Source organism: Synchiropus splendidus, chromosome 7 (assembly GCF_027744825.2).
Source record: "Synchiropus splendidus isolate RoL2022-P1 chromosome 7, RoL_Sspl_1.0, whole genome shotgun sequence".
NCBI classification, from domain to species: Eukaryota; Metazoa; Chordata; class Actinopteri; order Syngnathiformes; family Callionymidae; genus Synchiropus; species Synchiropus splendidus.
The window spans coordinates 5637925-5651077 of record NC_071340.1 but is presented as its reverse complement, the minus strand read 5'-3'; the positions used below and the strand labels follow the sequence as shown (position 1 = coordinate 5651077).

At 42.8% G+C, this 13153-nt stretch overlaps 2 protein-coding genes across 2 annotated transcripts; one reads left to right on the top strand and one right to left on the bottom strand.

Moving 5' to 3' along the window:
• Positions 1–5: 5 nt before the first annotated feature.
• Positions 6–3593, top strand: mrps30 (mitochondrial ribosomal protein S30). Its single transcript, XM_053871069.1, has 5 exons — positions 6–593; positions 914–1059; positions 1137–1242; positions 1436–1612; positions 3233–3593. The coding sequence occupies exons 1-5, from the start codon at positions 23–25 to the stop codon at positions 3490–3492; spliced, it is 1260 nt and encodes a 419-aa protein (XP_053727044.1). The 5' UTR covers positions 6–22; the 3' UTR covers positions 3493–3593.
• A 344-nt stretch (positions 3594–3937) lies between these two features.
• emb (embigin) lies at positions 3938–9990 on the bottom strand. Its single transcript, XM_053871077.1, has 8 exons — positions 9814–9990; positions 9128–9205; positions 8819–9002; positions 8358–8440; positions 8151–8287; positions 6501–6653; positions 6000–6166; positions 3938–5934 (listed from the first exon to the last, which is right to left on the bottom strand). The coding sequence occupies exons 1-8, from the start codon at positions 9884–9886 to the stop codon at positions 5862–5864; spliced, it is 948 nt and encodes a 315-aa protein (XP_053727052.1). The 5' UTR covers positions 9887–9990; the 3' UTR covers positions 3938–5861.
• Positions 9991–13153: the final 3163 nt, after the last annotated feature.

The window sequence follows — 13153 nt, the reverse complement described above, 5'->3', positions numbered from 1 at the left end:
GAAGGGGTTCACTGAAGGAAACATGGCGGTCCGCACACGACTGTCCTTGGTTTTCCAAAAACCTTTCTCCTTGTTCAGAAACCAGAGATATGCACACACGGAGGCCGTGGCAAACGTGACTGCGTATCCAGCGGTCCTTCCTTCCCTGACGGCGAAGAGTTCAGCTGCCCAGGGGCGGCGGGTTGAAGAAACTATCAAGAAGATTGACAGCGCCGACGTTCAGGACAAGCTCAATTACCTGACTCGCATCGAGCGGGAGAAATTCGTAATTTATCCCCAGACGTTTGCTCGAAACGCGGATAAGTGGTATCAACATTTCACCAAGACCGTTTACATTCCCGGCTTGCCCGAAAAATTCAGCGTTGACGCGGGGCCGGAGTTACGGTTACACGGCATCGATGATGCTGCGTTCGCGGCCCTTCGTACATTGGTGACCCACGCCATTCTCCAGGAGCACTGGTACACCAAGAAGAGGAGAGTGTTTCTGTCTCGGCATCAAGAGTTGGTGGTGGGACCCTACCTCAGGAACCTGGTGTCCGGCCTTACCCACTCGATGGCTAAATACAACCCGCTGCTGATGCGCGCCAGTTTAGGTGGGAGTCTTAAATGTGGTGAACACAGTATGAAATTATAAGACAAGCTGACTTTACCGAAATGCTGAGTCTTCTTTACTTGCTTCAATATCTGGGGATGTTGTTCATGACATGTACATTTAGCGACATGTACCAATGATGGAGATCTTTCATCTGTGAACTGAAAAATAATGTAAAAGTTGCTGCAAACCTCTAGTTTCTTATTGATGGTAGACACAGATAGTCTATAGTAGAGTTTTTGTGGCATCTTCTCACATTTATTAGTTGGCATTATTTTTGGCCACTTATGTTTGTCTCATAGATATTTCGTCCTTTGTCAGATCTGAACCCCCAGGTGAACTTTTACTGGAGAAATGGCCAGAGGATCATCCCAAGGGGCCACAGAAGAGGCCACAGGGAACCGACCAGGTTCCAGATCGATGACCTCCCACACAGCCAGATCCGAGTCATGGAGCAGCTGCCACAAGTCAGTGTGATCTCATCTTTGTATTTTAAAGTGTGTGGCGTACATTTGATTTTCTTTTCACGTATGTTCTTATGCAGTTTTGTCCAATGGAGGTGTCTTACGATGCAGAGGTTCCTGAGATTGCAGCCGCTCCCAACACAATGCCGTTATTTAAAAGACAATATAAAAACAACATCTTCACAGGTAAATTGCTTTATATCTTTGGTTGTCTGTGGTGATCTGTGTTCGTCTCTACTGGGAGTGCCTCATGCTTTGCATCAGACTAGGTCACATACTGCACTTTCTGCTGAAACGAGTGCAGATAGGTGGTCATAATGTTTTATGTTAAATAGAAATAACCTAATTTTGGTAATAACTTGGAGTACTCTTATTCCAGGTTCAAAGCTTCCAGACCCGGCGTGCTATGGTCATACTCAGTTCCACCTCATTCCAGACCGGTACCACAGAGATCGGATGGCACGTCAAGATAAGTCGGACCAGATAGAGGTCTTCATCAGAGCTAATGGCATCGCCAGTCTCTTTGCCTGGACTGGAGCTCAGGCCACTTACCAGGGTAAGTCATTGTCTCGGTGTTCAGATGCACAGGAATTGGTTTTTAAGTTGTCATTGTCACGTCAGATATTAACTGATGACGGACTTTCGCCACAGTGGTCAGCAGTGGCGTTCCACAGCCATAAGTAAACATGAAATATCATGTTTGTTTTACTAGAAAGCTGCACAATACTGACTCTCTTGATTTATCTGCACTACTCTCACAACAAGTGAGAGAGATTACTGACGATCAAGAAGATTGTTATCACTGGAGAACAGATCCAGACATCAAAAATGATCATTGAATAGTCTGATCTTCTGTAACTTCAGTAACAGGAAAATCAGTGTCTCTCCTCTGTGCTGTTCTCATGCAGACAGCTGCAGGATCACTGCAGTGAAAACTGTTGGAACCCAACATTATCATTTAAGCAAATCTGTCTGTCAATAAACTCAGATGTTTATCAGCCTAATAAAGGCGAAACCACCAGAGTTATTATACACCCATACACGGTGAGTCCTGGACGGCTGCGCTCCCATACCCCAGCACCAGTCTCCTCCTGCTGCGGGTGCACACCTCAGTGTTCTGGGAGTTTGCAAAGTTGTTTTTGAACAGTGGTGGAGCTCTCCAGGTGGGACCAAGTCCGCAGCCAAAACCCGGTTCCCTTGTGTTCACGTCAGACTTTTGTACCGAGACAGATTCAGCAGTGTGAATAGCCCCTCTTTATCACACTCTAAAAACAAGTTGTAATGTAGTCAGAACTATGCATACAATTGGTAAAGGGTAAAAAGGTAAAAGGTATTGAGTAATCGCAAAGTTAAATTCAATGCATGTTCGATCTATACCACATATACGAGTTGTAATTCGCCCGGCAACACCACAGAAACTTGAACGGAAAAAAGTGCTGTCATATATTTGACAACAGCATAAACTAGGTTTATGATGGAACTAGTCTCGGTAGCTCGCTCGTAGCTAACTAAACTGAGCTATTTTCATTCACCGTAAAGTCTTGAAAACCATAAACGTTCACAAATGTATTAATACAAAGTAAACTCAAGACTCAGTCAACAAGAGAGAACAAAAAGGCGCTTTATTGTAAAAATTGCAGACCCTTGCTATTGGAAGAACGGAGGCAAGAAGGGCAAATGAGAGGAAAAATGCTTTTGCATTAATATATTTGGAACAAACTAAAGAGTGTAAGGAAACTGTATGAGAACGTAGATTGTGCAACAAAGTGGGGTTGAACTGGAGCGAAACTGCAAAGGACAGATGGAATAAAGGGAAGATGAAAAGCATCAATAATTGTACCAACTGTAACCCCGGACTTGCACCAAAAGCAGTTGCAGTTTGCCACAGCCGCGACTCACACGAAAAGCAATTTCTGCCCAGTGCGGGACAATGCTGTTTTACTTTGTCAACTCACAATGAACCTTCATCTCACCTGCAACTTGACAAAAACAGTGGCTGCTTCCCACCCTGCACAAAAATCAGAATTAAATGCAATTTCCGGTGGCATGGTTCGGTGGCTCCATGCCGTGGCTCATTTGGTGTGCATTTTGCACCGTGCTACTCAAAAACCGCGTTTGGTGTGAGTCCGGGGTACGAGCTTCTCATGGTCCATCACTCATGTCTCCTCCGTCGTAGGATTCTGGGACCGCTCGGACGTCAACCGGCCATTCACATCTCAAGCTGTCATCACGGATGGACGCTACTTCTCCTTCTTCTGCTACCAGCTCAACACCGTGGCACTCTCGCATGAGATGAACAGCAAAAGCCCGAGGAAAAATCTCATGTGGGGCACAGAGAGTCTTCAGCTGTTTGAGACTGTGCAAGACGGACAAGTGGTGGGCCTGAACGATGACGTCCTCAGACTCCTGGCTCTGTTTCTGCTGAATCGACATTGACGATGCCAGCCATCTCCAGGCCAGAAGCATGTTTAAAGGTTAAAAACTAGATCATGCGGAGCGAGTGTATGAAAACATAAAATGCTTCCAAATCAAGTTCCTGTCTTGCTCGATCCATTTGATTCATGAGGTCATCATATTTAGCCCTCCATATGCTTTTGGGCTCCTCTGCTTTTCTACATTCACCGAGTTACATAAAACAGTGGTACCCAACCTCTTTAGTGCCAAGTGTCGTATAGTATTTTCCCAGAGCTGCAAAACTAGTGTTATTAGTTAGTTACTAGTGTTAGTTATTTTGCTCTATCTGAATGCCAACGTAAGCCACTTGAATATCTATCCTTTGGATCCTTTGAAAAGACGATGAGCCATAAAAGTCAGTGAAACTAAAATCAGCTTGTCTGACATGGATTGTGTGGCACTGATCAGCCACACGACGTCGCTTCATCAGCTGTGTTACTATGATCAGGACAAGTTAATTTTAATGACTTAAAAAAGTCAAGGGACTGAAAGTAGACAACCAAAAATATTGCCATATATTTTTTTAATATCTATGCAGACATGTGAGCTGCAGGTGGCAGACTCGAGCAGGAACACAGTACAAGTTTGTTCACCGTTTGACATTATAGCAGCAAGCAGGAGCTATTTCAAAAGTAAAAGTGATGTGAGGTTTACATGTTGAAAATATGAAATACAGCTAAACCATTTGTTATAATGAATAATCTGATTCACAGTATTGCTTTAATGATACACATTACTAGCGTCATTCACTGCCTGTGCAGATACTACGGCAGAGAGCATGAACGTGAGACAGAAAACCTGGAGAACAAGCACGTTAGAATCTTAGGTCTTTTCTGGCATTTCCCTGGACTTGCCACAGTGAGTCAGTCTCCAACAGCTTCTCTTGCGTCCACTCTAATCATGGCCTACTCTTCATGTTCTCCTTTATCACATCCATGAACTGCAATGGTTGCGTCCCTCCCCTTTTTTCGCCTGCCAATCCCATTTTTAATGTTCTTTGTCCTTCAGGTTCCTGTCTCTCCTTTCCACCCGTCCAACCCACCTGAGTCTGGTCTTCCTAAGATACCAAACCTTTCTCCATGAGCACCATGATCCTCTGATGTGTTGGTTTCTGATCTTGACCTTCCTAGTTACTCCACATTTTCAACTCTGACTCCTCTAATTGCGTCCTGTCCTTGAGCTGGGGCTGCTGCCTCTCGCGCATACATCATGTCAGGACTATCCGATATAGCTAAATACTCTCGCTGCCATTTGTCTGTCACAGATCCATAGTACCTGAACTCAACTGTTTTCTCTACCTCTAGTCCAACTTCATTAGCCCTCCTGCCTGTCTTGGTTCTTCTGGGCTTCATTCATCTTCTTCCCAGCTCGTACATACACCTCTCCTCCAGCTCTTCTGTAAATCTAGAACTCTCTTGTTGCATCTTTGATTGCTTAAATAAGCGTTTATTTGTAGTTGAATAGTGATATGTATTTAGTCCAACATCAGTCCTAACTTGGTTTCCAAACGTGCATACTCCTGTTTGGATCATTGGCTGGTTCGCTGGTGACTTATGAATCCCAACTGACAGTCTTAGGTGAAGTAAACATACCTAGGTTTAAAGAACAGCTCGAATCAAGGACATCTCAAAACCTCAAAGGGGAAGTGCGCATGTTGGCCTTTAGAGTCAAGTGAAAATGTGTGTCACACCAATTTCAGTTGAACAGGAAGTCAAAATGTGTGGTTGAGAGAAGAAAACCTGTCTGTTTCTAACAGCCCATTCAAGCGTTTCCCAGCCATGATACGAGAAATAAAAGCCTCACTGAGCCATCTTGGTCGATATGTATCGACCAGTTACCTACTTACCAAATGTGGTCCAAATCAAACAATAGACATGTCACCACTGTTGATTTGCATTTGAACAAGATGAACCCTCGTAACTTCAATAATTTCATTAACAAATGTGAATTTATAATCGCCTTTGTATCTCAAAGTGTTGTATGTTATTTTGTTCTCTCCCATGTCCCTACCCTAGAGAAGGGTATTGTCAGTGGGGACTCGAGACTGACATGGGGGAACGGGATCTTTACTACTATACATGAGACAAACCTACCCAGATTGCTTGGTGAAAGGACTGCATTCCAGGCAAGAAGCCACCTCCACTGGCCACTGTTCTACTGTGAGTCTCGCCTGGATGACTTCTTCTCATCAGGAGAGAAAACTGCTCTGTGTTCTTGTTAGTACTGTTGGTGACTGGTTTGTGTCACTCAAGCGATGTCAGAATTTAGTTGAATCGAGGCAAGAATTAGAATTGAGGCATGTTGAACTGTGTAAAAACGTCGCCGTCTGAAGAAGAGAGGCTATGCTCCGTTTACGACTCGTCGGTGTTGCCACGACGTCTGACTGAAGAGCTCTTGTTATCCACGTCATTCTCGGCTGACATCCTGGTGAAGCATTGGAAACAAGAAATGTGACGCACCGGAGGCCAGGGAGCAGAAGTGGCACTTACGCAGCTTTGCTCTGTTCGGTGCTCGTCGTCGTGTTCAAGGGAATGGTGGCTGCTTCGGTCTTCTTCCCTGACTGACTTCTCTCATACAGCAAGATGACGACGACCAGAACAATGACTTCCACAATTATGGCAATGAATGGCTTCAGAGGCTCGTAGAAGGTGATGACCTGAGTATCACAGCATTTTGCAACATATGAGGAGACATCTTTATGGTGTTGTACGATCTACAGAACTTGAGCCAGTTGAGAAACATTTGCATTCTTGATATGGTGATACTGGACCAACCAGTTCAGAGGTTGGCAAAGGGAACAACCTTCCCACCAGGGAAGCTCAACTTTTCATAACCACTAACCATTGCGTGGCTCATGAACAGTGTCATACTTCTACAAAACAGGGAAAACATTGTTTTTGATATGAAGGTTTATATCTATGAAGAAAATGTCCGTTTACTTAAGGTCAAGACAACAATTTGTTTACTGATGGAGTGACCTTTCCTCTGACCTTCAGCTCCACCCGGCTGGTGGCGATTTGAATTGCATAGTTGGCGCCGCAATGGTAGTAACCAGAATCGTCCTCGGTCAGGTTGTGCACCTGCAATCTGGTCTTCCTGACCTCAGTTTTGACTTTGTAGCGGCCAGTCACCTGGATCTGCTCCTGAGAGGGAGAGACAGTGACGAGATTCCACCTTACAAAGAAGAGATGTGGTCATGTTCACTTCACAGGGTCATGTCTCCTGGAGATGTGCGGACATTAGCATTTTTTTAGAAAGACAAGTGTTGTCAAGACTAGATTCCATGGAGGGCCATTCATGTGCCGTTCTTGTAGATGAAAAACCATCTGTTGAAGTTCAGGTTGAAATGAGTCTTTTAAAATGTTGAAGATATTGCTTGTTGTTAGCTCTTCCAATGCAGATGATGAAGAGGCGGGACATGGATGTATCGTATTGGTCCTTCTGTGCCTATGTTGGAGCCTGTATTGGCTCCTTCCTCAAGTTTAAGCAGAACACAGCAGGACAATTGGTGTTACATTGGATTAATTATCTTGTACATTAACAGTAGATATATGAAAGGCATTTAATTGAAAGAGAACATACCACTCTCAATGCACAGATTTCTCCGGTGCAAATATGGAAAGTGGTCCCCAATGTTAAAGAATCCTTGGAAAAAAATTACTGGGTCCACAGGGTAATCTGGATCACTCCCCAAATTTTTGTTCCGTTTCACATATTTCCTGAGAATTTTTAAGTCCTTTTGAACACGACAGACCAGCCAGCGCATTGAAAACATAACCTCTTCGACTTGAAGGCAGACACAGGAAACTTCAATAGGTGCACTCATAAAGGACTGGAACACTGTTTTGACTACAGTTATCACATTTACAATGTTGGTCTACACATTAAGCATTCTGGGATTCATTAGATTTAATTGTACTAGTAGTACTGGTAGCAGTAGTGTTGCTAGTACTGCGAGTAACTTCCTCACTCTGTCAATTTAATAGGCCAGAAAATCAACAGTATTTGCATTAGGGTGAAAAATGAAAAAAAAAAATCTCAAGAAATATATTTTGTACTTTTCCAACACAAACATCAGAGACACATTTAATCTCTGCAGACTGCAGTGTAATTCCATTGTGTACTTTCCTTTTCAAAATTGAGCTGTATCGTGTGCATATTGTAACTCAAAGTCTCCCTTGGCACTGGCTTGAGACGTCCTGCCACTCTCTGTTTTTGGTACCAGTTGGACTCAAATGAGCGCTTCTTTCCTTCAAAAGTTGTAGCTGAGTACTGCTTTGCAGTTGCTTGATTTGGCCACTTGGTCACTTATGCCCGCCAACACTTAACTTCCTCATGCTAGTATTACTACAGACATTTTTACTAGTAAGGCATGCTCGCCCACTTGCTACTGCTAAGTAGTAGTAGTGGCAGTAGAGACAAAGATTGGAAGAACTCTTCTTTACTCTGCTACCGTTCAATCTCTGTAAAACAATTGTCGAATGCACTAGATGTAAAAGCCACATAAATGTCTGTGGGTCATAGGGGACTGAAATAAACTAAGTCAATTAAGGGAGCAGAAACCAACACTGTCAATGCAAAACGTAATGAAACATAAACAAATCTACTAAGACACGAGAACATAATCTTATCCAACTCACCTTCTCTGTACCATTCTGTCTAAACCAGGTCCAGCCGTTGGGTTTTGGTTTGGAGTCGTCCAGTTTACACTCAATCACCACGTAGTCTCCTACGTAGCTGACAATCGGCTTGTCACGCGCCTCTTCGATCTGCGGCCCTGAACATGAACAAGACAACCGAGGTCAAATAAAAAAGACCTGAGGAAGGAACAAATGACTTTGAATCACCTTTCACCAGGAAATCTTGCGTCACATTCTCGCCGAACACACAGGAGTAAATTCCAAGGGCTTTTTCATTATCGATGTGGAACCTAAAACACAGAGGAAAAGCTTGTCACATTTTGTTTGAAAGATAGCTGTGACAACCTTCCATCCATTCCTTTCTTCATAGCCACAACCAAGGCCACGGAAGCAGCAGCCGCAGTAAAGAAGCCCCAACGTCCCGGTCTGAAGAGTTACCAGGTTAACTGAACCGTCATCACTCCAGCCCTCCTCCCCAGTGAAACCCACTCCATTCATGAGACAAGACACAAAGCCACTTTAACTGGCATAGTAAGCATCGTCCAGGCACCCTGCAGAAAAAAACTAGAATCTATCGATCAGAGTTGGTGAGAGCAGAAATCCACCAGTCACACAACACAACACAAGCCCAAACGTCCAATAATACTCAATTTACAGGAGTCACCAACACTCTTTCCAGTCTGAACTGCTGGTTCTCCTTTGGCACCATCTGTCTGCTGCTCCCGATATCAGCTCCGTCCTTCCTCCAAACACAGCTGACAGAAGAAGCCTGGTTTGGGTCTCCAGCCCAGAGGCACTGGAGTGTGAGGTTGAGGGGATTCCACACTTGAATCACCTCTGACTGATGGTCACCTGCATGGAAGGGAGAACGGTTCAACATGAGCATGAAGAGTGGAACTCACCAGGAGGAAAGTTTGAAGAATAGCATGAGCAAGAGCTAATTCAGGAGTTGGACAAAGGCCCAGTTTGAAAATTACCTTTCAGCACAACGTGCCGCACCAAAGTCTGGAGTGAAGTGCTGGGTGCCAGTTGAGTTGGTGTTGAACTGGGGTTCTCTGACAGAGATGCAAAAGAAACATTCATTCATTCATTCAGATTCATTAATTGCTACTGTTGAGTCTTAGGGAGGTGGACACCATCCCAGCTAGACGGGGCGAGAGGCCATGGATGTCCCAGACCAGTCCCCAGACCATCATCAGCTCATGTTAGGCTTCTGACCTGAACCTTCTTCTTTAGCGCCCAAATATCTCACATCAATATTAATCGGTGTCATGTAAACGCACAGAGGCAGAGGTGCAGTTGTTGAGCTAAAATGTTGAGCTCAAAACAAAAATGCAAATTTGAGTTAAAGCATATGAGTTGATGAACACAAATTCGCACCTTCGTAAGAAATATTTTCTTTTCAGTTTTCAAGGACATGGAAAAAGGTTGGGAAGAAAAAGATGAAATTCAAAGGTTTGATGTCCTTCGACACAAGTTCAAAACAATCCACAGACATTATCTACACAACACTACTCCATATTCAGTAAGGAGATTCTCACTCATGACAGTTCAGATCACATTTCAACTGCGGAGGAGGAATAATAGATCAAGATGGTGTCAAATAATTTCTCCTTCTCTCAAGGTCAGAGGTGAGACAGTGATGAAAAGAAGCAGCATTTACTTGTGCAGATTCCCTTGAAATGGAGGAGAAGGATCAGGATCCGGCACCAGAGCTGCTTCCATGAGATGGACATGATGATACCAGAGCCAAAGAGGCAGCCTCTCCGACGCTCTTTTCTCGGCTGCTGGAGCTGCTCCCTCCTCCTACCTTCCTCAATGGTGACGTAGCAGCCAGATCAGCCCACAGCCGGTCTGTCATACTCCATCCATTATTCAGGCCACTGCCTTGCTGCAGTGCAGTTATGAAACAAGCAACACTCACTGATCAAGGTGTCACTTCCTTTTTAGCATCTTCTTCAGGTCTGCAACGTTGGAGAGGCAGACATCTGAGGGGAGAGGAGGGGTATCAAGGTCACGCTACCGAACTCCTCCTTCAGGAAACATTAGACAATAAATTAAAGGTTGGTAACTGAATATTCAGTGTGTGCAACTGACTGTTTTAGATGGCAGCCTGGATACATTACGGGAACATTTTTAAAGAACTGACAAATGACCACAAGTATATTGAGGAGAAAAAGTTTTTAATAAAGAAAAGAAAATGGAGTGGGGTGAAATACAACATGAACATTTACGGCAACTCTGATCCAGTTTAACAGATATCTTAATACATATAATTCCACAAATGAAATGACGGCTATAAAGCATTTTTCATTCCTAGTCAGTTTCAAATTAATCTAAATATACAGTATAATGAGGTTCTGGAAATGCTCTCCAGCTATAAATTAAGATAAAACCTGTCGAAATGTGTGCAATGCTCACATTCAAATAGCAGTCAGACACTAAAGTTCTATGGACATTAGAAAAAAGGAGTTATTTTGTCAAAATAATAAAACACATGTAATAAATGTTGTTAATGGTGTGTGAACATTTTATACATTCATTTTCACCTTTGAAAAAAACTTGTCTTGTCCAGACCTAAGGTCTGTGGTTTCATCAGAGGGTACCATATACATTACTCCCTGTTTAAATAAGGATGTCTACAATTACCATTTTGTTTTATTTTTTTATTTCGTCACCAACTCCCGCGACTCGACATGTCAATCAGCCACACCCGACGCACCGGCTGGCGAGTTTGCGAATCGAAGGGTGGTAGGGGAAGGCACCGCCTTCTTCGTCCTCTGATTGGCTAGAACGGCCCTCCATGCAAAGTCATTCATTCATCAACAGAACTGTTTGAAATCGGTTATGTTTAGGGGCCAACGGGCATAGTAGCCAATCGGAAGCGAAGAAGGCGGTGCCTTCTTCCTTTTTGACGTTTACTGGTACGCGCATGCGTACATGGTTATATCGCGCAAAGGTGACGAAGATTTTTTTTTAACTTTTTACATTTTTTTTACTTAAAATAGTGCAGATTTAGAAATTGTACATTTTATCTGATATTCTTTTTTTTAAATTTTTGTAAATCCAACAACATAAACGGACTCAAGCACCGCACCACGGTAGACATAGACCTCGTTCAGCGGCAGAAGTGCTCAAATGTATTGGGGGAACTTGAAATGTTTATTGATTCAATAATGTTGGATTAAAAAAAAACAAAAAAACAACTAGGATATGAGACATCTTGGTCCGGACCAAGCAGAGACAGTCGTACATTAAAGTCTATGGAGGAAAGAGGAATTTTGCGACACCAAATTAGAATAATGTGCTGAATATTCGACCATCACCAAACAGTTTGATTCGTTCAGCACAGCTATTTTGCAAGATTTTATTTTTTAATCTCGGGTTTATTACCCAAACACATACTGTTGTCATCCGACAACTGACAACTCCAAGTGTTACTGGACCTCTGTGCTGCTTCCAAATGCTATTACTGGGTAGTGATCATAGATAGTTCTAATATGAACACAGTCAGGTTGTTGTTACAAACAGGAATCACAGTAAAAGACAGACATAGTTACAAAAAAGAACAGAGAAAATGTTCATTTGTGTTCACTGCTTTATCTTAACAATGGATTTGAGGTCATACATTGCATTATTATTGCTGTTGTCATTTGTATTTATATCGTAATTGTACTCATTGGCATTACTATTTAGAACTAAGCTGTTATTGGAGAATGTCATGATTGCGATCATTATAATTTATATTAGTACCTTGAACGTGTGTTTGTAACTGGAATATACACCATATACTTGCATGCGGTATTGCTTATGTATGCTGAGGTCATCATGAGGGTGAGGTCAGTTGAGACATTCAACCAAGGCCTCCTGATATGGTGTTGAAGATGGTGCGAGGAACAGTGTGGCCTTCTCAACCTTTCATGTGTGTTTTGAACTATGCACCTGGATCTGTTCTGTCTCCAATGCTTTCAGTTCTTTCATGATCCATTTGCCTCGTTTTTGACTCAACTCTCCTGTTTTGGTGAAGTCCAGAAGAGGACAAGAAACAAATTGGCATCACGAACAATCTGAGGAGGATTGTGTTGGGAGTGTAGTGGAGGACTGGACTTTTCCTGGACTCTGCCAACCAGGACTGAGACTGAGACAGACAGAGAGTAAGCAGGACCCTGTACAACTGAATATCTGCATATTGACGATTCATAAAAATAGTTTCTGTCCATTGTACAGTACTCACATTCCGTACTAATTTTGAAACAGTACATAAACTTTTATGATATGGTTCTCGCTCGGACTCCACCGCACAGGAACACGTCACACATTCAGCTGGGTTGCTCTTTAGTTCTACAACTTCTCCTCAGCAGTTCAAGCGGGAATCAGGTTTCTTACAATTGAATATTTACAGGCTGTGATCGTATCGCACTGAACTACACAAATACAATGTCCACAAAATCACAGATACAAAAGGAAAACACACATACCTGCACAAGAAATCACCACACATTCGGCTGGGTTGCTCTTTAGTGTTACAACTTCTGTTGGAACATAGTTAAGACGCACAGCTGATTTTAGGAATAACATGAAAAAAAAAACTTTCTATCCCTTATCATAGTGATAAGGGCCTTATGGCGTTTTCCCACATTAATTAACAGTAGGTGGTGGTATTAGCCCATTTTATTGAGTTTAACATTAATCACTCATTATTTTACATTGATAAAGTATTGGACATCTTTTTCTCAAGTGGGCTTTTATTGACATCACCGTGGTAGGAGCATTGAAACAAACAGTAGCTTGGTAAAAGCTGACAAAGCCTTTCATTGTCAAAGCCTATGATTAAAATTGTTGAATTTCTAACTCAATGTTGTAGTTGTTGATACCTATTTTTAGGGCTTCCATTCCTTAAAAGATTGCAACCCTCTGGCAAATATGGAAATAATACGGTCCGTACACTTGGGGGGAAATGCTGGAAACATTCCGAAAAGAGAAGAAAGAACAAAAGCATATTT

Bases quoted from the DNA above. Each gene is read 5' to 3' on its own strand.
- mrps30 (XM_053871069.1), top strand. From the start codon at position 23: ATGGCGGTCCGCACACGACTGTCCTTGGTTTTCCAAAAACCTTTCTCC. The intron at 1,060-1,136 runs GTCAGTGTGATC...GTTCTTATGCAG, and splicing joins TCATGGAGCAGCTGCCACAA to TTTTGTCCAATGGAGGTGTC. The intron at 1,613-3,232 runs GTAAGTCATTGT...CCTCCGTCGTAG, and splicing joins AGCTCAGGCCACTTACCAGG to GATTCTGGGACCGCTCGGAC.
- emb (XM_053871077.1), bottom strand. From the start codon at position 9,886: ATGTCCATCTCATGGAAGCAGCTCTGGTGCCGGATCCTGATCCTTCTC. The intron at 9,003-9,127 runs GTAATTTTCAAA...CCTTCCATGCAG, and splicing joins GCGGCACGTTGTGCTGAAAG to GTGACCATCAGTCAGAGGTG. The intron at 8,441-8,818 runs GTTGGTGACTCC...TCTGTGTTTTAG, and splicing joins CAGTTCAGACTGGAAAGAGT to GTTCCACATCGATAATGAAA.